The 24,309-nt window shown below is 34.8% G+C and overlaps 3 protein-coding genes across 3 annotated transcripts; 2 read left to right on the forward strand and 1 right to left on the reverse strand.

The window, feature by feature from the left end:
* Positions 1–2,545, forward strand: LOC122285405 (probable WRKY transcription factor 40). The gene is made up of 5 exons (XM_043095358.1): positions 1–442; positions 556–618; positions 816–1,133; positions 1,441–1,557; positions 1,890–2,545. Exons 1-5 carry the CDS (start codon positions 365–367, stop codon positions 2,250–2,252), a joined length of 939 nt encoding a protein of 312 aa, XP_042951292.1. The 5' UTR covers positions 1–364; the 3' UTR covers positions 2,253–2,545.
* A 2,009-nt stretch (positions 2,546–4,554) lies between these two features.
* LOC122285421 (phosphatidyl-N-methylethanolamine N-methyltransferase) lies at positions 4,555–7,187 on the reverse strand. The gene is made up of 2 exons (XM_043095359.1): positions 6,860–7,187; positions 4,555–5,227 (listed from the first exon to the last, which is right to left on the reverse strand). Exons 1-2 carry the CDS (start codon positions 7,102–7,104, stop codon positions 4,978–4,980), a joined length of 495 nt encoding a protein of 164 aa, XP_042951293.1. The 5' UTR covers positions 7,105–7,187; the 3' UTR covers positions 4,555–4,977.
* A 9,830-nt stretch (positions 7,188–17,017) lies between these two features.
* On the forward strand, positions 17,018–19,467 carry LOC122303507 (probable N-acetyltransferase HLS1). The gene is made up of 3 exons (XM_043115318.1): positions 17,018–17,242; positions 17,600–17,727; positions 18,566–19,467. Exons 1-3 carry the CDS (start codon positions 17,018–17,020, stop codon positions 19,440–19,442), a joined length of 1,230 nt encoding a protein of 409 aa, XP_042971252.1. The 3' UTR covers positions 19,443–19,467.
* Positions 19,468–24,309: the final 4,842 nt, after the last annotated feature.

Genomic DNA, 24,309 nt, shown 5'->3' on the forward strand with positions numbered 1-24,309 from the left:
CTATAAATATATGTCTGTATATTGAACTTAAAGCTCATGCCAGCTCTTCTTCTTCCCTATCTTTACTGGATCTCTTTCCAGTTTCCACCAACCTTCCTTTCCTTTGCAGCTTGGTTGATCCAAGTCCTATATATATGTTCCTAATTCCTCTGGTTAACTTGGCCAATTTAACAAGTTCTATCTGCACAGCTTGAAAATTGAAACATCGATTGCAGCTTTTTGATTGGTCAAACGGAGACTGATAGCTAGCTTCTGGTTGTGGAAACTCTGGTTTTGGGTTTCGCTGGAAGAAGGTTGAAGCTCGATCTAGAAGAAGAAGATTATACACAGGACGTACGTGCGTGTTCGAGTTAATTTGACGGCTATGGATTATTCTTCATGGCCAAGTACACGTTTGGATCTTAATTCTAATCCTACAGGACAAGTTCTTGACGAGGCCTCGGTACGTAAAAAATGAATCTGCAATAATGCCCAGAAGTTCTTCATGGTATTATTCACTTAAATCGATGAACTTAGAAGTTTTTTTTTTTTTTTTTTTCCTGTTTTTGGTTTCAGAACAAAGAGGTGGAAAGCAGTTTTATAGACTTTGAAAGGAAGCTTTCAGTAAAACATGAAGAGGTCGGTTCCTTTTCTCTCTTTATATTCATGATTGCATATTGATTAATCCAATTGAAGTCCTGGGATTACGTTTTAAGCCAAACAAAAAGAACAAATTGAAGTTAGATTGATTATTGTGCGAAATATATTTCCAGGATGAGTGCATGTTCTTAACTACGTATACGGTGCTAAAGTTTATTGTGTATTAATTTGTTCAGACTGGTGCTTTAATGGAGGAAATGAACCGTGTGAGCGAGGAAAACAAGAAGCTAACCGAAATGTTGACGGTGATGTGCGAGAACTACAATGCTTTGCGAAGCCAATTGACGGATTATATGAGCAAGAACGTCCTCGAAAAGGAGGCCAGCCCAACAAGGAAAAGAAAGTCTGAAAGCAGCAATAATGTCACCGGAATTCAAGGAAATTCCGAGAGTAGCTCAACTGACGAGGAATCGTGCAAGAAACCCAGAGAGGAAGTCATCAAGGCAAAAATCTCAAGGATTTATGTCAGGACTGAAGCATCCGATACAAGCCTTGTAAGTACTTGGTGATCTCTACAAGTCTTATACATACATATACGGATGTTTTCCTGACCATTTCCGATTTTTATTGGGAGTTGAGATGAGATGAGATGATTTTAGATGAAAGATAAAAATTAAATAAAATATTATTATTATTTTGAAATTTAAAAAAGTTGAATTGAAATTTGAAAAAGTTAAATTATTTATTATATTTTAGATGAGAATTTGAAAAATTTGTAATGATGAGATAAGAAAAGATGAGATGCGATGAGATAGGAGTGATCCAAACAGCGACATGATTTTCCTTCGCACGTATTTGCAGACCGTAAAGGACGGATATCATTGGAGGAAATATGGACAGAAGGTCACCAGAGACAATCCCTGTCCCAGAGCTTACTTTAAATGTTCATTTGCTCCAAGCTGCCCTGTTAAGAAGAAGGTGAGTGAAATTCGGTTATTAAATGTATATATTTCCAACCCCATAAATTAGCATATTTCATCCGACTCTCAGAGAAAAATAATAATAATAATTATCATGAACCACTTGGGACTTTGAGATGTTTTATTGTGACTAGCATACTTGAAAGTCTTTCTGAATTGAATCTGCCAAAAGTTCTGCATTTTGTCTTTCACCGGCTGGTTCAATTTCTCTGAGACATACAAATACGGCCACAAAATCTGTTTTGACTCAAATCCCACCATCCATTCTGTTTTAGTAAGAATATCCGGTATCAAGCCAAGGTCTTTATGCTCCTATTTTGGATCTTTCAGGTACAAAGAAGCGTGGAAGACCAATCTGTCTTGGTTGCAACATATGAAGGCGAGCACAACCATCCCCATTCTTCTCAACTTGAGGCAACATCAGGCTCGCCTCACTGCGTGACCCTTGGTTCGCACCCCGGCTCAGCCTCTCTCAGCTTGTCTGGACCAACCGTGGCTCTTGGCTTGGCAAAAGCCAAGTCCAGTAGTATTGATACAAAGCAATCAAAACCCAGAATTGATTCGCCGGAAGTCAGACAATTCTTGGTGGAACAGATGGCATCTTCCTTGACCAAAGATCCCAATTTTACAGCAGCACTTGCCGCGGCAATTTCAGGAAGAATTTTACCCCAGAATCCAACGGAAAAATGGTGAATTCCAACATAGAAAATGAATACCAAGTGTTTTATTCTTCGTGAACCTATTTTGAGGTTTAGGATGCTTGTGTAAATATAACGTTGGATAGGAAGAAAAAAGAGTTTGGAACCTATGCTATCGAACTTCCTCAACTGGGAGGAATATTGTATCTTGCAAACTGCACTGTTATCTGGGAAAGGTTAAACGCTAAGCAAGCCTTTAATTGAGCCAGAGGAACAGGTTTTTGTAGTTTCCTGTTTGAGCATTAAAATCTTTAGAGCAAATGGAAACTCCTGGTCACAGTTCTGAAATCTTTTTGATCCTTCCGCTTCTTGAATGCAATAACAATAATAATAATACTAATAATCTATTGTGAAAATTGGAGATAAAAGAAGGTTGGCAACCAAACGCTTCCTTTTTCAATGGTTTATAATCATCAGATGATACAAGTTGCGAGACGGGGACGTACAACCCCCAGGGAAGGAAGCCTATGTACAACTCTCAAACCTTGACTATCATTTCTTGGTGAAACTTGAATAATCCATTGCTCTTGCTAGCCCCGAGTGAGTTCATGTGTCCTTGGGTAATTTCTTCTTCGTCCATTTCCTAATGGTACCACTAATTTTAATTAAAAAAATCATCTTACAAACTCGTTTATTGGGATATTAAATACACTACTCATGAGGTAGAAAGTATATCATATCAACTAACATAATGAGATGGTCATTTCTTAGTTCGGCTACCTAGACGACGGTCTAGATAACTGTAGGCCCGACATCACGGAACTCTCTACCTGCTAGGTCTTTGGATGTTATCAATTTTGCTTTGAGAAATTCTATATAAAAGCCTTGCACACCTTAAATGATTTGTCATTTAATCTTAATGCTTAAATATGTGTGTATTTAAATTGAAAGACAAAAATAACAAATCTCATATTAGTTGGGTAAAACTGTGTGGTGTAAGACTTTTTTTGTAGAATAACTCGTTCTGCTTTAGGTGTCTTCAACTGAACCAAGCGTGGGGGTACGGAATTGACAAACTATATGCTCGTGTTTCACAAAGTTCCATATGAAATTGCTGAAGGACCCTAGGTACTATTCGATTACCTGCATAATAACAAAAAGCAACAAGAATGTTGTCAAGTTGTACAGAAGCGGTGAATTTATGTATTGCCTGCCTCCCTCCCTCCCTCCCTCCCTCTCTCTTATTGCTTATCAGGGGTGACCATAAGGTTTGAAATTAATGTGAGAAGATAGTTTTTCTACGGCACTACATAGTGGCCAACACCTCTCTGTACAGATACAGGGAATGCCAAACAAGACAAAGTTAGAACCCAGAAAACGCTAAAATCCATTTGAAGAATAATGGTTGTAGATTTTCCAAGATAGCATGGCAGGCAGGAGAATAATCTGTTGACTATTAATTACTTACAGCAGGAGATTTCATGGAATATTATGCTGACAAGAACATATTACATAGTACATAAGACAGATCATTACTTGAAGAGTACGACTAATACCTAAACATATTCGTTTTATTAGGACTTGCAGGCCATGTAAGTTTAGCCAAAGCACCTGATACGCTGAGCAATTGAGACAGTCTCCAGCAAGTGTCAAGGATACACATGGGGACTGATAAAGCTATCTGATAACGTGAAAAATATTGCAATGGTACATACTTGTCAACATGGACCATGACTCCCCATTTCTCATCATGAAAAGCAGCATCTCTTTACGAAAAGCAGCATGATAACTAGCATCTCTTTAAGAAAGGAAACGATTTATCCCTTACCAATTGGTATTCTAGAGGGTGAACATCAAAACAAGTGTGTAAAATGATTGTAATTGTTATATAGAATTCTCAACTGTCATTTGGATAGACTGGATTATGTGTGTTAGTGTTTCATTTACTCATATTCCAGGCTTCCAGGTTCGGATCATTCCATACATATATAAAGACACTGGCACCGCAGGTGAAATGAAGCATTTGTATTTGTAAAGAGTCAAGCCTCAAGTCACTTGTTTTAAAAAAATGAGATTTCACAGTTATAGATTCTGCAAAACTATGTTTAATTTTTTTTTTCCTTCTTGTTTATACTTCTCCGTTCATATTTTTTAAATCTCTCCCTTTCTTCTCCAAATTTGAAGCCAAAACTATGACAGAAACCGAAAGAGGAATCTTTATTATTCACGATACTTTGTTTCATGTACTATTGCTGGTTCCACCATTCAATTGAACAAAAATAGGCCGGTTTAAAAGAAATGAACAGAAGACAGAAATGTTACAGCGAGGTAAACAATCCGAAGTAGACGACTACATAGAAGGACCAAGTGCTGATGCACAACACCCTTATTTAAGTTATTTTGGTCAAAAGTATGAATTAACTTTGACCCCTTCGGTCAAGAACAACATGCATGCTGGTTCATGAATCAGCTGATTATTCTCCAATAATTGCATGGGAATAAGGATTTAAGAAATCTAGCCACAAACAGGTCCACCATTTCCAACAGAACAAGAAGACAGAATATTGTGGAAAGCCTCACAAGGCGAGTTGATTCATGAAACTTGATCTTGGTGCAAGTAGCCTAATACTACGAGGATATTATGTTCGTGTTAGATCAAGCCAAAACAAATTTCCTCCTATGAAAGTAATGTGATCAGTAGCATCATGCAAAGCAAGCCCCTTGAAGGTTGTGTGCATACAAGTAGATGGATCCTAGGACTATCTTAGCAGTTGGTGTGATCACGAGATTATCTTTGCACGAGTAGATATATATTCTTTCGATTCCAGATGAATCATGAAGATATAGCCCAGTGACCAGAGGAGAATGTACTGAAAGGGCACCAAAGAAAGACATGCGAGAAGACTCATAATGCTTCCTACATACTGAGGATCTTTGATATACCCAAAAGGAAATTCAGTCACCCAGGGAATGTTCTTTCCAAAGCGTACTCCATAGTAAGTGCCAGATTCCCCAAGCAACTGATACACCCTGTAATTCGGCAGTTTTCAGTATGACAAATAAGAGAGAAAATGACAAATACATTTTTTTTATAAATAAGAAAATGACAAATACATAGCATCACATCATCTGCTCAATCCAAACATATGAAATACAGACCAACCAAAATGTGTTCATGGAATGCGCATACATTGCCAGCTAAATTTGCTGCATCTATGAAATTTTAAAAAAGTAAGATAACCATTGGAGCAAAAGCAATTGAGATTTTATCTTGAACATCAACAGTAAAATTCTCCAAGATGAAGATAACATTCACTTGCCCATTATATTTGTGGGTATGAGTTTCTAGAACATAGTCATCATGCATGCTCTGGCCATTCCATGGTATGCATCGCTTTGTTATGGCTATAAAACTAAGCATTATATTGTTTCTTGATTTTGTTGTTGTTTTTTAAAGGGTAATTATACCTTTCACCCCAAACTGCTACCTATTTTTCATTTTGCACTCTAAACTACAAGAAGTTTCAATTGGCACTCTTAATTAAGACCTAAACATTAAGATGAATAAAAACTTGCAACACAATCTTAATGATCAAATTTGAATCAAGGGTGAAAAGTGAAATCTATTGGTAGATTATGGTGCAAATGGAAACTTTTTGTAGTTTAGGATGCAAAATGAAAATTGGGTGGTAGTTTGCAGATAGAAAGCGTAATTTTATACTGTTAATATCCTTTTTTTTTTTTGGATAAATAAACAATTTTATTGATCAAAGAATGGCAAAAACCAGAAATACAACTCTATTGCCCCACCTAGGTAGGCACATTAGTCCTTAGCTGACTTACAAGCACGATATAACAGCTCTCTGGGTTTCTTGGCTAGTTCTGATTTTGGTTGAGACGAATTAAGCATCAGAGATACAGATTAAGAAACAACAACAGTAGCCTGAAAATTGTGGAGTCTACAAAGTTCAGGCAGACATCTTAGTCATCTCTGTAAAGATTAATTCCACATATTTTCTCACATAACAAGACTATTTTGATATGCTACCAATTAAACAACTCATTCTGCAAGTTCCTAAAACCACAATGCATAAAACTTGTACAAAACACACATCAGAAAATTTCTATCCAAAACACATCTCATTCTACCCACCCAATTTCACAAAATCTAATACAAAACACATCTCTCTCTCTCTCTCTCTCTCTCTCTCTCTCTCTCTCTCTCTCTCTCTCTCTCTCTCTCTCTCTCTCTCTCTCTCTCTCTCTCTCTCTCAGAATTCCAAAAAATTACATAAATTCTTACATACCAAACATCCCCTAAATGCTCCGAGGTAAGAATATGGGAAATACCAATATTCAACAGTTATTTGACTGTCGTCAATTCTCTTTTGCAATCTTGAAAGGGATTACTCTACCCTTAAATATCATAGTATGTTTACAACTTAAACGAAAAAAAGTTGATAATCTTACATTGAACAACAGTTAATCTCCCCTCATCGAATAAGTGATACTCCCTCTCCCTCTCTCTCTCAACAAAATATTTTAAAGCTTTAAACTTCATATTCACAGTGATCACTTACACTCAGAACACAACAATAAACTACCGAAGCATAAACAAACACGCATATGGTGTATTGTCGATAAAGAGAGAAATAGACAGACCTGAAGTTGAGGAACTGGCCAAAGGTAAGGAGGGGCCAGAAGTAGAGAGGGGGTGGCCAAGAGAGGGATGAAACGGAGAAGAGTGACACCAACTGAACCAGCTTCAGGAGATGCGAGACGTGGGCCATCACCTTCGATGGGTCCCGCCCCTTCCCACACAGGTCCACCCATGACTGTGGCTTCGTCCATATCCAGTAGTAAAATGGGAACGGCACCAAAACCCCTACCGCTGCCGCCATCCCCATTTCCTTCGCCGCCCCCTCTTCCCACTTTCTCGTACCTGCGTTTGGGTCCGGGAAGGGCGAGACACAGGAGTGTTGTGCTTTCAGATGTTGGGCCCCAATAGAGTGGCTTAAGATAATCTAATGTGACCCATAGTTGAGTAAGCTTTCTGGCCTGGCCAAATATTGGGCCAGATCTTTGAAGAGGCTAAACATCCGGCCCAATACATAAATTTGAGCAATGCTAATTTTCTTTCTTAATTTTATCATCTTGATAATATAACTGATTTAATAAATTTTAAGTGTTTTTCGGCATCAATTTATGTGACGAAATACGAAGAAAAATTCAAGATGATTAATATTTTTCTATGAATTTTGACAGTTGCATGTGCAATATTTGCAAGCGAGAAAAACTATAGTATTAGTACTGATGAAAGGATAAACAACCTAAGATTGTGAAGTACACATCTTTTGTCGGATGTTCAGTCCAGGGAGAGAAAGGATAATGCATTTAACTGTATGATGCTAATGCTATATGTTACAGATCATGAGTTGTCCAAATTATAATCCGTCTATTTTCGCATTTAGCTTACTATTTTTCTTTTTAGTTTTATTTTTGTTAATTAAAATAAAAAAAATAGTTTGTCTCTCGAATATTAATTTTTGATATTAAATCCTCTCTTTCTATGAAGAGTGAGCTTGAGTCTCTGTTTAAGTAGAGAATGTTATCTCTTAGATATTTATCTATAGAGAGTATCGGTAATAGTAGAAACCACACCAGTCACAAAAGAAGTAGTATATTGATAGAGCTCCAAATATATTATTTTGATTTATGATACCATGTTTGATATATAAACATCTCAAAATGTATCGAATCATGAATGTAAGTTTATCTGATGAATAAATGATGATAATTTTCTTTAAAAAAAAAAAACAAATATTTGGGCATCTAATAATTATTTACAAAACGAGTAGCAGCAGTAGCAGTACTGCTTGACAATGATTGAACTAAGCATTTAGACCATCTAATTGTATAATGTAATTAAAGTTGGGTTTCTAAGGCAACTTGCACAAATTCCTCCTTTTATCCTTTTCCTTTTTCCAAATTTAATAATAGTCCCACTCCCACCACACCAAACTTCATTCGCTAAGTAATGAAGGATCGTATATTATATATATAGGCATATATGTATATATTATCTTGTGTACGTACCAATATTTTATATCTTTTCTGTTTGATTCTGATTTGGAATATGGACGTCATGCCTTCAAAGAAAAAAAAAAGGAATATGGACGTCATGGAATATAGTCAAAATAATGTCTGATAATAAACCCTAGAACCGAATATTTACTTGTTTTCGAAGCAATGGCAATGCAAATTGCAGGGACAAAAAGTCAGTAAAACGACTGGCACTGCAATAGGAATGAAGATAATACCATGCTAGCTGCAGGTTCGTTCTATGTCCAACTTTATACCATTATGAATGCAGGCAATAAATAAATTTACACATTTCTAGAAGAAATCTCAAAAGTGAGATGAAAAAGAAGAGGATGATCGAATCGTATTTTCCCAAGATCTAAAAGATCATCTTTCTCACCAAAACAATATATTATAGAAAGAGAATATGCTTGACCATATATATATATATATATATAATATTTTTGTTTTAAGTTTTCTTAAACAATATATATTTAATAATATTTGCCCATCAATGCACCATTCACTTTAAGAAAAAAGCTAGAATTAACTTCATCTGCAACTCTTCAAAACGGTCCAAGTTCCCGAGGTTCCACTGCACCCTGCCAATTCTCTCAAAAGGATAAATACTTTAGTCATATTCTCGTAAAAATATTATACAAAAATAATTTTATAAATTAATAAAAAAATACTATTCAACCTTCTAATCTCTCCACAAACCACATTTTTTTTTAAATTTTTAAATTTTTTTTGAGTTTATTTTTCTTAAACTAATTGAATTATTCTATTTATTATCCATATATTAAATATTTGATAAAAGAAAAAATAATAAAAATTAAAAACAATATGGTGTGTAGAGGCTGTGTGAATAGTAGGAGATTGTATAACTTTTTTCTAAACGAGTTTATGATGTCACTTAACGTGGTTTGTCATATTGTAAATTTAATTTTATTATAAACTAAATTTAATAAATAAGGTAAAATTACATCTATTTATAAAATTATTTTATATAAATCTTTTGTAAATATAGCAATATTCATGTTAAGAAGGTTGCTAGTAATTACCTTAATATAATCATTAAAATTCAAATTATAATATTTAGCCTAATTGCTACATTGGCGATCGACTATGAATCATGATATATCTACTCGTCGCAATGAGGACAATCAATGCACATCGTACGGTACCCTAGCGGATAAATTACATGACCCTAAGCATCCTTACAAATTTTCTCATTTTTTTACCTGATGGGCCATTATGTTGTTCTCATTTTTGACAATGTGGCCCGGCCTCTTCGTACTCATTTCTATTGCACGTACACGTAACATTGATAGTGGTTGAGAAGAGCCTGATCGCATAACAGTATACAATTAAGTTATTCAAATGAAAAATTCATGTTTGTTATGAAATCATAGAAAAGAGAGAGTCATAACGTATTATAAAACTTTTAAAAAGAGAGAGAAAGAGATAGAGCTCAGAAAGGTTATGAAACTTATGAATTTCTTAAAAAATTCAACGATATATATAGGCGTACAAAGGGGACTATGCTAGCTTACTATGCTGGCACTATACACTGTGCATATGTCGACTATTTACTATGCCAGTTACTATACAGTACTATGCTGGTACTATGCACTGTGCATATGTCGACCATTCACTATGCTAGTTACTATGCTGGCACTATGCACTGTACATATGTTGACCATTCACTATGCCAGTTACTATGCAGTACTATGCTAGCACTATGCACTATGCATTTGACGACTAGATAAATGTGGTCATACAATTCAAGATAGTTTATAACACTTCCCCTTTGGATGACCATATTTAAAGAATATGCCTCGTTAAAACCTTGCCAAGGAAAAACCCTGTAGGAAAAAATCAATAGCGAAGGAAAAAGAGTACAGTATTCATGTGTATCGCCGAGTGCTTTAGGATTGTCTCATTAAAACCTTGCAAAGGAAAACCCAGTGGGATAAAACCTTAACGAAGGAAAAAGAGTACAATCAGTACAAGTCTTCAAGACATTACTTCTCCTGAAAATTGCATGATAACAGGTCTTCAAACCTCCGCATTCCAATATTCTGCATAATCTTCTTAAATGTTGCAGTTGGTAGTGCATGATAACAGGTCTTCAAACCTCCGCATTCTAATGTTCTGCATAATCTTCTTAAATATTGCAGTTGGTAATGCTTTAGTGAATAAATCTGCCAGATTTTTACTTGACCGTACATTCTTGATATCAATTTCAACTTTCTTCTCATGAATTGCAATGATCTTCTTGTGTGTATCTGGAAGATAACTCGCATCTGTACATCCAACTAACTGTGGACTTGATCCATGTTGATAAAATAATCACAACTGGATCTTTCTACTCATCACTACTCTTCTGGAGTTGTACTCTTCTGGAGTTCTTGTAAATAACACAGTTAGTGGAGAATTCATCAACATTAAACCGCTAACCTCATTTTTTAATAAAAACGGTGGCCAGCCTTTTAAGATCAGACAAGCACCGCGGATTTTCAACTCCTCTGTAGGTGTCAGGTGTGGTGTCAGGCACCGCAGCTGTCAGGCGCCGCGGAGCTATGAAGCTATATTTCGTCTCTTTTCTCTTACTTCACGAGAGATGTTGTATCATAATTTTCTCTATAAAAGAGATATTCAGCTCATCTTCATTCGCATCTCATCTTCTTCACTTTTCTGTAATCATACTGCATTTTTACTCTGCAGTCTCTTTCTGCATTCTTATCCTGCAATCTCTCTCTGTAATGGCTCAGCAATCTTCTCAGAGTCAATATATCAGGTATTCTGCACCTCGTTCATCAGCTGTTCCTGCTTCTACCACAGGTGCTATTATGCAATATAATGATCTGACTCGTAGGTCAGATAATGAAGCTATCTATGAGCTTGTGAGTCTCGGTACCCGATACTCATCATCCATTGTCGCATTTTCTCAGCGACTGCAATTCAGAACTTGTGGAGTTGACAATCTCCACAAGAATATTGCTATACTTCAGCGACTTCTTCTGGAGTCCAACATGAAGATAGAATCAATAAAGAAAGAGAATAGGAATTTAAAATCCTTTCTTAAATTTTCTTTTCGATTGCCCACCCCTTTAGATAGGAATGCTATGCAGATTCTTGAAGAACAAGAGTGTTTGAAGAATGAGGCAAAATGTCTCAAATTTTTATAATTCTTGCTTCAAGATAACAAAATAATATTTCAAAAATATTCATATTTGTGTTTCTATCTTTTGGTAGATATTCTGTGTGCTCCCTTTTATTTCTTCTTTAATAATGCACACTTCATATCAAACCCATAATATAAATCTGAAATACTAATTGTATTAAAAGATGGTATTTCATGACTAATAATATCATCCATCTTTCCCTTGAAGCCGCAAGGGTTTCAGATTTATATTTCAAATATGTGCAGTTTTTATGAGCTCTTCTGGAGCCTCAATGACATTTAAATCATATATATAAACTGCAATAATAGCTTGTTTTCATTTACGTTTGGATTACTTTAGATCATATAAGGATCTTTGAAACTTGATAGAATACATATTTTCAGATGTGTTCATATTAGAAGTTTCAAACATTTTCTATCCTTCAGGGATTTTCATATATATATATATCATGATCCAATGATCCATATAAATATGCAGTTAAGCATGCATATCCAAACTCTCGGTAACTTTCAAGCTAATAAAAATCTCAATATGATTTCAACCACTTTAAAATCATATCAATATTGTTTCTTCGAGAAACTAACTTGTGATTTCTATATCACATTTTCATATTAAAAGTTTCAGGCTTTTTATATCATGTATATAAATATCCACTGATATTTAATAAAAATCACCTCTTTAGGTGTTTGGACTTCAAGTCCATATTTATCACATTTTACTTAGTGATATCAATTCTGCAGGAATTGAGAAACTGACTCGTGATTTATATATTACATTTTTATTTCCTTTCCATAAATACCCACTGACATTCAACAAGCATCATCTCTTTAGGTGTTTGGACTATAAGTCCCGATGCATCATATTTTACTAGTGAATCAATTCTGTAGGAATTGTTTCTTTCAAATTTGGCCAATATTTTACGTCTTATTCTTCGACGATTCTTGATTCACTTTCATCATTACTTCTGGTAATGTCAATTGCCATCTCATATGGAAATAAATTGTCGACAACAATTTTATTTCTATCCATAATTTCTCCATTATTCATGAAATATAACGAAATCTCGTTATTTTCAGATACCTGTCCCTCTTCAAGGGAAGACATTTTCATGAAAAACCTCTTCAGGAGGTACTCTTCAAGAGTTTATATAGGAGATTTTATACAGAGAATTTGGATGGACTTTATTACTTGTTTTGTGGGTATGGCTTCTTCAGGAGTACCAAATTATTTGTGCCTTTCTCTTTTGAGATACTCTATCTTTTGTATCGATAAGTCTCACATGCCTTTATACATGTCTTTAGACTGCTGAATTTCTTAATTGTCCTACAGGGACTTCAATCCTCGCTGGGATTTTAGCAGCTAGAATATGAGACATTTTTATCTTATTGTATCCAAAATTTAATTATCATCTGAACTTCTGGTTCACATATGATAATCAAGATAACGTCGAATAATTTTATCTTATTTGCTTCAAGCAAATTTTTCTTTTCATTTCTGGTGGTAAAACTTTATAGTAGAAGAATCTTCTGGTTCTTTTATGGACGTCCATATGAAAATAATTCGATTTATCGTAATTGATTTTGGATGATCAAGATAACTATGAAAAGATACAAATATTTTGAATCATATCACCTTTTGATGCATCATAATATTTGATTCAATAATTTGTATAATATCATCTCAAAGAGAAAGCTTACAGCTTTTCCAATACGAGCTTCTGGCCCAAAAAGATATTCATTATCACGTCCAATCTCTTAGTTTCTTTAAGTGAAACGCATCATTCTTTTCACTTCAGGGAATAGAATGATATAAATTCATTATCATTCACTTCAAGGAATGATGTAGATCTAGTAAGACGTGAATAATGATTCTTATCAAAAGCTCATTATTTTACTCAGTCACTGATACAGATTTAGAATATATTGTGAACGTTTGCATTTCATATTGCTACTTCAGGAGCATACTCGATATTGCTACTTCAGGAGCACATTCGAGACGTTCATTCAAATATATATTCTTTCCACAATTTCAATTATGCAACTTCAGGTGCATAAATCATAATGAGTTTTTGGTACAAGTATCACTCATATGAGATACTCAATAAAATTATTGATTTAGGGCGATCCTTCAGGGATGCTTCATTTCCATTCTCAGATAAATCATATCATCAATAATTTATAACAAGTATAAAAGAATAAATAAAACTTTTATTACTACAAAATATTGCAGAATATAAAAATATTTTATAATAAGATAAAGGAAATACATTAATTAAAAAGGAACACTTTCATGATCAACTCTACCACTAGAATCCTCAAAGAAATCAGAAACATCAAGACTTGTAATATCTTCTCCATCTATAGAATCTAAAGCATATGATGGTTCAGTAAAATTTGTTTCAAATTTTTTTGTTTTTTCTTTTATAGAAGACTGATATAAGTCAACCAAGTGCTTATCTGTACGACAGATACGAGCCCAATGTCCAGTCATACCACATCTATGACATCCATCTTCATCTTTCTTTAAAAATTTATTTTGGGGACCTTTGCCCTTTTCTGAGTTGAACCACTTCTGGTGGTACGGTGTATATCTATTATTGTCCCTTTTAGTGTGGTCACTTCTAGGGCCTCCACTTCCATAGTTTTTTCTATCACGTCCACGCCCTCGTTTTCTTTGAAAAGATGTACCATTCGCTTCTGAGAATGATGTAAATCTAGTACCATTCACTTCAGAGAATGATATAGAACTAGTAGGACGTGACTGGTGATTTCTTAACAAAAGCTCATTATTTTGCTCAGCTAATAGAAGACAAGACATAAGTTCAGAATATTTTTTGAACTTTCGCTCTTGATACTGCTGCTGCAGGAGCACATTCGATGCATGAAAAATAGTATATGTCTTCTCTAACAAGCCATCATCAGTGACTTTTTCACCACATAATTTCAATAGCGAGCTAATTTTAAAGAGTGCAGAGTTATACTCACTAACACTCTTGAAGTCTTGCAACCTCAGGTGCATCCAATCATGATGAGCTTTTGGGAGGATTACAGTTTTCTAGTGTTCATATCTCTCCCTTAAATCATTCCACAAAATAAGTGGATCTTTAACCGTTAGATACTCAGTTTTTAATTTTTCATGAAGATGGTGCCGAAGGAAAATCATTGCTTTAGCACGGTCCTGCAGGGACCCTTGATTTCCTTCTTTAATTGTATCTCCCAGGTTCATCGCATCAAGATGGATCTCAGCATCAAGGATCCAAGATAAATAATTTTTTCCAGAAATGTCAAGAGCAACGAATTCCAATTTTGTAAGATTTGACATTTTTTACATATATAAATCAGGAATATAAAAATATATTGAAAAACTTACTTGAAGTTGAGGACTACTAGCTTCAAAATCGTTAGAACCTTCGTGCTGATAACGTGTTATGAAATCATAGAAAAGAGAAAGCCATAACGTATTATAAAACTTTTAAAATGAGAAAGAAAGAGATAGAGCTCAGAAAGGTTATGAAACTTATGAATTTCTTAAAGAATTCAACGATATATATAGGCGTACAAAAGGGACTATGCTAGCTTACTATGCAGTACTATGCTGGTACTATGCACTGTGCATATGTCGACCATTCATTATGCCAATTACTATGCAGTACTATGCTGGCACTATGCACTGTGCATATGTCGACCATTCACTATGCCAGTTACTATGCTGGCACTATGCACTGTGCATATGTCGACCATTTACTATGCCAGTTACTATGCAGTACTATGCACTATGCATTTGACGATTAGATAAATGTGATCATACAATTCAAGATAGTTTATAACAAGGTTGAAAATTCTCCATCTGTTTATTAAAAAAAAAAAATACAAAAATCGATAGTGGTCTTTTGGGTTTTTAAAAAAATAATGGATATTAGTTTTAAATAGATAATTTTCGTGTAAATCTTTTATATAAAAAAAAGTGAGTTAGAATTTTTACACTCTTTTTAAGATAGGATTTTTTTTATTATTATTATAAAGATTTCTTTTATGAAATTTATCTATTTAAAATTTGTATGAAATATTTTTCATTTTTTATAAATATTGTAGCTAGCTAGCCAGCGTGTAGCTCTTAGGGTAAGGAAATTAAAGAACCAAAGTAGGTAAATATCAGATAAAATTCCCCAAATTTTCCTTTTCCAAAAATAGGTAGTACATGTATTCTAGCATCATGTCCAGAATTTTAAAGGCAAAAGTCATTCCAATAAAGGAAGCAAGCACATCAGCTTAGAAATTTAATGAAGGGAACCGAAGATTAATTTAGGAACTTAAACATCATGCTGTTCTTTCATTAAAAGAGTACGTTAGCTTTTTTATTTAAGCATAAACAAACGAACAGATAGTACAAACACTCATATGCAGACGATGATAGTAATCATCAATATCCTTAGACCATCCACATGCTCATAAAAAAACACGTGGCGTACCAGTACACCATGATCTAGCTACCTCAATAATTTGTGAAGAGAGAGCATGCATTTTCTGAGATTAAGGATTTCGGCTACATACACTGGGTATCATTTTGCACACATGGCATCATGATTGTGGGTTTCGGACCAAATACCATCCACATGAAGTACTAAGATCGATCCCACTGGCCTGGGGGCACTGGAGCTATGAGGGGGGAAATCAAACTTCAGCTCCATTTAATAACAGTATATATAATGCTTGTGTTTTAGTTCACTTTATTTTGATTCTTTCTTAATAATCAAGTACCTCAAAAGCTCGGAAATTTTATGATTAAATCATCATTCTAAAGCAATTTGGTACAACTACCGGCATCTTACCATGCATCATATGGTTCATGGCATAAATATTCAGCTCTCTCTCTCTCTCTCTCTCTCTCTCTCTCTCTCTCTCTCTCTCTCTCTCTCTATGTATATATATATATATATATGCATATTCAAGCGATTGATGGAGTTTGTCACAGATGTCATGCCTGGCCTGTTCATAAACAATTGTCAATACAGAAAGGAACAAAAGAAATGACACGTTGTGTCCAACATAGCTCCCAACCACAAGATGGAGATAATATTACGCAATATTTATTTGGCACTAGAGAGTGCTGTGATTTAATGTCATCATTATCATCATTATATACGCATAATAATCACCTCGACACTACACATGTTAAAACTATATATAACTTCTTCTTCTTTTTTTTTTTTTAACATTTTCTAGATACATATGGACCATACTACTAATAAAATCAAGCAATAATTGAAAGAATATCTGCTTCTGGCTAGTGATAAGAGTACTATATTCAGCCTTTCATCGACTATTATTCAAATGCGTGGAGAGAATGTTTATACTTATATAATAATATACATGATCAGTACATTTTAATAAACAAGTCCACTGAAGCATCCCACCTTTATATATAAGGAGATAGATATCATTGCAGCTAGCTATAGCTAGCTCAGAGAGCACAAACAAATTAAAGATATTCATCCCCGGCCCTCTATCTATCTACTATCATTTCTGCATCATTTTTTTTTTTTTGTGATATGTCGGTGAAGATAGCTTCCGAGTTCTTGCCAGAGCTGCCACTTACAGCAGTGAGGAACTTGGTGGCGGTGAGAGAGTATGAAGAGAGAGATAAGGTGGCGGTGGAAGAGTTGGAAAGACTGTGTGAAGTGGGGCAGCAGGAGCAGGGCAAGGCTTCGCTTGTCACTGACCTAATGGGCGACCCCTTATGCCGAGCCCGCAACTTGCCATTACACATCATGCTGGTATTTCTCATCATTTCATCATTAATTTCGACCGAACATTGGTTGTATTTTATGAACTACTATATTGGGAAAAAAAACTGTGTGATGTAGACGTGACTGATCGATCTTTTGTTGTACCGTTTACATTTTGTCTATCCAAAAAGCTGTCTGTACCCAAGTTTGGAAACGTACAGTACTCTGTTGTCATGTATAAATATATGGAAGAAAGTTACCGTTAATCTTATATTTTGAATTCTAAAAAGGACAAGTAAGTTAATTGCAGAGTTGGATATATAGTACTGTATCTCTTTGACTATTTTGTAGTTATGTTATTTTAGATCTAATTATTGTTTTCTGTTCTCTGATATGAACATGCAGGTCGCGGAGTATGGAGAAGCAGAGATTGTGGGGGTGATAAGAGGGTGTGTAAAGACCGTGACAAGAGGGAATTCAGTGTACGTAAAGTTGGCTTATATTCTGGGGCTGCGGGTCTCCCCCACCCACAGGTTCTCTCTCTCTCTCTCTGGCTCTCTCATCTGCGCGCTTTCTAGATTCTAATGGCATTGCCATCCCATAACAAAAAGACGAAAAGAAGGGAAAAGATTAGATTCGACAATCAAGAGATCAGCGTAATCTTAATTCCTAGTATCAAGCAAACGAAAGCAGAGAAAATGCAGCTGGCTAGCTAGCATGTCATTATTCATAGAAGAAGAATCCGAGAATTGAAAAAAGAAAAAAGAAGAAGAAGACGAACTAGAAAAGAAAACCCGAAACAAAACAAAACATTGGTGGACCGTACCTTGTCTCTGATCTCCTTTGTGGGACCATAGCCCTAGGCCCCTGGCGAACCAATTTAGCACAGCACGAACAAGACGACAGAGACAATACAATATCGTATTCTTTGATCTTTGTTATTAATGTAATTGTAGTATTATTATCAAAGTCATCATGTTTTGAAGGGGAAAAAAAATAAAAAAAGAGAAGCCTTTATCTAGCACAGGGCACAACAAATGATTTAAAACCACGCGTCTAATTGGGCTTTCTTAAAATTCTCCATTGAGTATGGACTGAGATCATGAATTTTTTCCATTGTCTGCAAATGTTATTTTATAGAAAATGTTTTATGTTTCTCCAAAGTAAAAAGCCCCTCGAAAATGCCTCGCATTTTAGTCATTTAAATATGTTTTTCTCGACATGCTCCAGATAATGGCAACCATTTTTAATCAAACTCCACATTAGAAGGAACCTTGAGATGACCAACATTCTTCAGTTCTCTCAAGCACTTTCTCTAAAAACTCAACCACAACACTTCTAACTCATAATTTGCAACTTATTTGCTTACAGGAAGCTTGGAATTGGCACAAAACTGGTTCGAAAATTAGAAGAATGGTGCAAGCTAAATGGTGCAGAGTATGCATACATGGCCACCGACTGCACCAACGAGGCCTCTATCAATCTATTTACCAAAAAATGTGCATACCTGAAATTTCGCACTCCTACAATTCTAGTGCAGCCTGTCCATGCTCACAAGAAAGCAATTGGATCAGGCCATGCAATAGTTAAACTCACACAAGAAGTTGCTGAATCAATTTATCGTGCGATCTTTGCGAATTCAGAGTTCTTTCCTAGAGATATAGACGACATATTACGGAACAAACTCAATCTGGGCACATTCATGGCTCTCCCCAAGAAGTCCCTTCCTAAATGGGATCCAAAAACAGGCACTCTTCCCCAAAGTTTCGCAATCCTAAGTGTGTGGAACACCAAGGAAGTGTTCAAGCTGCAAGTGAAGGGCGTGTCGGCCTTAACGTACTTGTGCTGCATGGGGACTAGGTTGTTGGATGCATGTATGCCATGGCTAAAGTTGCCTTCATTTCCCGACGTTTTCAGACAATTTGGGGTGTACTTTTTGTACGGGCTACACATGGGAGGTCAATATGCATCGCGTCTCATGAAGTCCCTATGTGCATTTGCACATAACATGGCTAGGGATGATGTTGGATGTGGGGCCGTGGTGGCCGAGGTGGGCCATCGGGACCCAGTTCGGGAGGCAATCCCTCATTGGAAGAGATTTTCTTGGGCTGAAGATATGTGGTGCATTAAGAAGCTTGTAGATGCGAAGCAAGATGATAGTGATCATGAAAACTGTGAGCCATCTGATAATTGGATCAAATCCCAATCGTCTTCATCAGTGATTTTCGTTGATCCACGTGACTTTTGACAACCTTTTTTATTTTTTGGCTTGATAATTGACTCTTGTATCTTGCATATATGTTTCCTCAAAGGAGAAAAAAGAATGTCCGTACGTAGTACTACTGTTGGAACATGTTTTCCAGTTGTATGGTGGAAGCTGCATCTAATGATCAAAGATTAACATTCTTAATTACGTACTTGTGACTACGTTGTGACATGTTGTCCAGTTGTAAGGTGCAAGCATCTAATCAAAGATTAATAAAAACAGGTTCCCGATATTGCTTGCTAATAATAATTAATGGCTGTTTGTTTGATATTGTGAGAAATATATCAATGAAGATTCCTTGATGATCAGGCTTTTCAGTTTAATTTTACCCCTCGCCCCTTTGTGAAAAGAATACGGTATGAACCAATGGATGAGTATAATAATTAAGATACCATATATCCTCCCCAAATCCATTCTTGGAAACTCTAATTAATGATAAGTAGAATATCCAAATAACATGTAACCGTACCAATTAATAATTATGGGAATATATATGGTGGCCGGCGCATGCATGGGATTAATATTATTGGTTCAAGTACATTTGTTTTTTTCGGTTTCATGGGTTCCGATCTTAAGGAGAGAGAGAGAGCCCATGACTAGTTGTAATTAATTGTCTAAGCTATATATTAATTTGACTAGCCAACATAAGTGATCATGTTAACACAAAAATGGTGGATGCATGTGGTCAATGTGCGAGCACTTTTACTTACGGGTCGTTTTTAATACTCATATATATATATATATATATATAGTTGAAGGTAGTGTACGTATTATATATATAGCTTAATTTAAGTATGTACTTAGGAAAGGCAATTTTCTTGGTATCAACTATAAAGACATTTTCTGACGTTCATATGGACAAGTACCCCCCCGCCCCCCACCACCCAACACAACACAACACAAACACATTCATATTAAGAAAAAGAAAAATGTTTTAGTCATCCCATAAAAATAAATTTATAAATTGATATAATTTGATGTAATATAATTAGATTGTACAATTACGTAGATCTATGAAACTATGTTAATGTTTATTTGTAGGTTTATTTTTATAAAATCTTTTTATAATTATAATAATTATATAAAAAAAAAATTAAAGGAGAGAATTAAGAAGAAAAACCAACTAGGTGAAGTATGCACGTGTTGGCTACTAAGCTATAGATAAGGCAAGCTGATTTTTTGAATTTCATAATAAATATATATATATATATATATATGTAGCTCCACTAGCTAAAGTAATAGAATATTCTAAACCAGATTACTAAGTAGAAACTAATAAATATATTATGTTTAGTGCTAGAGCCTTAAATATATCACGAACGTACGTGTCATGATAGAATTGTTCAGTCTTTGGGTCCTCACCTACTCAACAAAAGCCCTTTCGGCAAAAGAAGATCAATACGAACCCAATTGTGATGAATTAGAATCCAATTAATAAACCAATTAAGTACACTTACAGATTAATAGTAAAATCATTATTCTAAAACAATTTATTATTAATTTTTTTACGAAGAATAATACCCAGAATAATATTAATATTGTGGCTGGCTGGCTGGCTAGGTGTCAACTTTAAACTCCACTAGGAATGCCCTAGTAGGCCTAGGACCTAACAAGTGTCAAAATGTCACCCGAGAAACTGGGACCAAGCTTGCACTAAGTTGGCAGGTCCAGCTAGTTGGAAAAGGCAACCTATTTTCCCTTATTCGTGCCTATTTGAGAAATACTTTTTTTAGTCGAGAAATGTAGTTGTAAAAAAATAAATAAATTAATATAAAACTTACATTTTATTCATATAAATCTTTCTGAATTTAAAATAATTTAATTAGCGTTGATGATCTCAATGATCAGTGCATGTCTTTCTTTTCATGCATGCAAACTAATGCACCGCAAAAACTGGCAAATTCAGATGCACGATCGAGTAAAATAGTGTATATATATATATATCTATAATATATGGTTGCGTCCGGAACAACAGCTACCAAAAATGCTGCTTCCCATTGGCCAAAGGTAATTATTAGCTGCATTGGGGTGAATCTTATCTTGCTATTATTTACTTATTGGCATACAGGGATTCTAGCCCCCAGGCCAAGATTTATTTCACTTATATCTCCAATAATCTCCTTTTACGAAAGGTACAGGAAGATGGGAAAGAGATGAGAGGAAAGAAAATAGTGAAACTGAATGCATGGAGAATGGACAGGTGGACCTCGTTTGACTAGTATGTGTTCGTATAGCTATGATATACTAGGATTTCGTTTGCATGTAGAGATGAGATAATAAATACATCAATATTAGTGAAATTATTTGAATTCAAATATTTTATTGAGTCTTAAAAAATGAGAGAGAAAAAATTACATAAAAATATTATAAATTTAAAAATATATAAATATTATAAAATTAAAAATATGTTGTAAGAATATAATTTTTTAATATAATTTTTATTTTAAAATTTATTTATCAAAAAATAAAATAAATTCTCTATGCAAGCCAAGCTCAAAGTGCTTTGAGATCATGTGGAGTAGCATACATTTCAAGATAATTTGAATAATGAAATAAATTTAGTTGACAAAGAAATAGAAGGAAATGACCTCGATTCTTGTAAGAATGTGGATGAGAGTTGAGATCAATTCATAAAAGAAGCATGTTGGTTAAGTTTCTGCTTTGAAGAACATAGCAAAAGTAGTGATAGGTAAACAAATTGCGATTCTAATTCCTTACTATCTTTATATATAGTTATTAATTGGAGCAAATAGATGATTCGTAACATAAACAATATATAGCATTTTGATTTTTTTTTAACTGTTTTTAATTTTTTACTATTACACTAAGCGTTTGATGTTGATCTCAAAATCTGAATCCATGCATCTTCCAAATTTTATTAACTACTCCCACGAAAGCAGAGGTAGTGTGGTTTTCTTCTTGATGCTAGTGAAATATCGCATAAATACTCTACCTAAGTGTCTAAGGACCACTCTATAATTTGAGAATGTTACCAAAAAGCTCCTATCCTACCAAGTGATGCTAAGATATGGGTCAAAAAGCCTAAATTTCATCAAAACACTATATGCTTTTGATATTGCAATCTTAATCTCTAATGGATGTTCGATTCTTCTTTTGGGATAAGTAATGGGAAAATAATTTGTTCTTTAAGAACATTCTGTTTATTCGGCTCAAATAAAATCGGGTAAATATATCTCCCTAAATCGATGAGATCAACATAGTCGAACTTCAGTGGAAAATACTGCAATGATGTATCTTTTTCATGTTCTTGTTCTAGATTGATTGCTTTTTAAGCTACCATTTTTTATGATTCCTCGTTAGTCCCCTCAACGTCAGATTTTACAATGTAACTAAAAAATTATTCCTTGCATTCAGCCACAAGGTTTCTTTAGGTCTTTTATAACACAATCGTAAAAAAGTTAACTACCATCTCGATGACTGATTTCACAGAATTAATTGACTTTAGCTCCAACCTTCATAGGAAGAAAATTGTTAGAAGGTTAAACTCAGAATCTCAATATCATATTCAATTCATTTCAAAGCTTGCACCTTTCTACAATGATTGATGACATTGCATCCCCCTTCAATACGGTAACAATCTTAGCGAGTCGCACCTAACATGCTGGAGACATCAGATTTACAGTTATCTACAGTAAAAGAGAGTACACCAATGGGGTGACACGTAGGCACACTAGAGGTTGTACGTGCAGCTCTCGCGGCATATGTCAATGGAGGATTAACGAGTTGCTGGGTGCAAATGAGAGGATTGGGAAAGGAGAAAATTGGGGGAGAGGAAATGGAGAACCCACCCGACACACGGGTAGAGGAAAGGAGAGGAGATGCTCATAGCCTTTACATTTGGTAAAGAACAAATAAAAGCTCAGCTGCGAAAACAGATGACTTTCTACGTTCACTTGCATTACCGAAGGGGAAAAAAAAAAAAGAGGCTGCATACGTGGTACCCTGTTAATATGTTATGATCACTTCTATGGCTAATTTCACGCACTAATTTTAAAGCAACACTTCCAATTTATTTTTGTTTGTTTAATAGAAAATGGTAGGGAAAATGAAACGAGAAATGATGAAATGAATAATAATATATAAAAAAAAAGTGGCAATTGTGACGCAATTCGAGGATGGTCACCCTCGAAGACAAGTATTCACTAAACTTTTCCGAACGAGAAATTCATTACAAAGAAATTGGCTATTCATACATGAAATCGCCCACTCATTCTTACGAAAATTCTAACAACTTCCCTTAGAGAGAAGTCAATGGGTTCATTTGATAGGACGAACTTTGAAACCCTTGGATTCAAAAGACATAGGAAGAGATGAGATAAAATTAAAAATTTGAATAAAATATTCTTAGAGTATATATTTTTAATATTATTATTGTTTTAGAATTTGAAAAATGTTGAATTTTTTATTTTATTTTGTATGGAAATTTGAAAAAAGTTACAATGATAAGATGAGATAAAATAAGATGTGTTGTAAACAGAAACGAGACCTAATAGAAAAACTTCACCCTGAATTCCACAAATGCGGGGCAACAATTATTACGATGCAACCATCCCCCGGGGGTATATGGCTTTCAATTGTCGTTAAAGGAAGAATTTTAGAATTTTGCCTATATGAGCCATATTGCCTCCTTCCATGTTATGCTTTCATTGCTTTACATCAGTTTAATCTCAAATAGCCACATATGATGATATGCATATTCACGAGAAAAAAGCAAACCCAGTACTATATAAGTAATCAGAGTTTTGGAACGAACAAGCCTGTTTTATTTACCAGAGTGAGCTCATGATCAGGCGGAGACCCTACCATGGTTGTGATGAATCTGATGATA

The sequence above is a fragment of the Carya illinoinensis genome, chromosome 1, assembly GCF_018687715.1.
Source record: "Carya illinoinensis cultivar Pawnee chromosome 1, C.illinoinensisPawnee_v1, whole genome shotgun sequence".
In the NCBI taxonomy this organism is placed as follows: Eukaryota; Viridiplantae; Streptophyta; class Magnoliopsida; order Fagales; family Juglandaceae; genus Carya; species Carya illinoinensis.

Coding starts and splice junctions, on each gene's coding strand:
- LOC122285421 (XM_043095359.1), bottom strand. CDS start 7,104: ATGGGGATGGCGGCAGCGGTAGGGGTTTTGGTGCCGTTCCCATTTTAC. Junction 5,228..6,859: donor GGCCAGTTCCTCAACTTCAG/GTCTGTCTATTT, acceptor GCCGAATTACAG/GGTGTATCAGTTGCTTGGGG.
- LOC122303507 (XM_043115318.1), top strand. CDS start 17,018: ATGTCGGTGAAGATAGCTTCCGAGTTCTTGCCAGAGCTGCCACTTACA. Junction 17,243..17,599: donor TGCCATTACACATCATGCTG/GTATTTCTCATC, acceptor ATGAACATGCAG/GTCGCGGAGTATGGAGAAGC. Junction 17,728..18,565: donor CGGGTCTCCCCCACCCACAG/GTTCTCTCTCTC, acceptor ATTTGCTTACAG/GAAGCTTGGAATTGGCACAA.
- LOC122285405 (XM_043095358.1), top strand. CDS start 365: ATGGATTATTCTTCATGGCCAAGTACACGTTTGGATCTTAATTCTAAT. Junction 619..815: donor TTTCAGTAAAACATGAAGAG/GTCGGTTCCTTT, acceptor TAATTTGTTCAG/ACTGGTGCTTTAATGGAGGA. Junction 1,558..1,889: donor GCTGCCCTGTTAAGAAGAAG/GTGAGTGAAATT, acceptor TGGATCTTTCAG/GTACAAAGAAGCGTGGAAGA.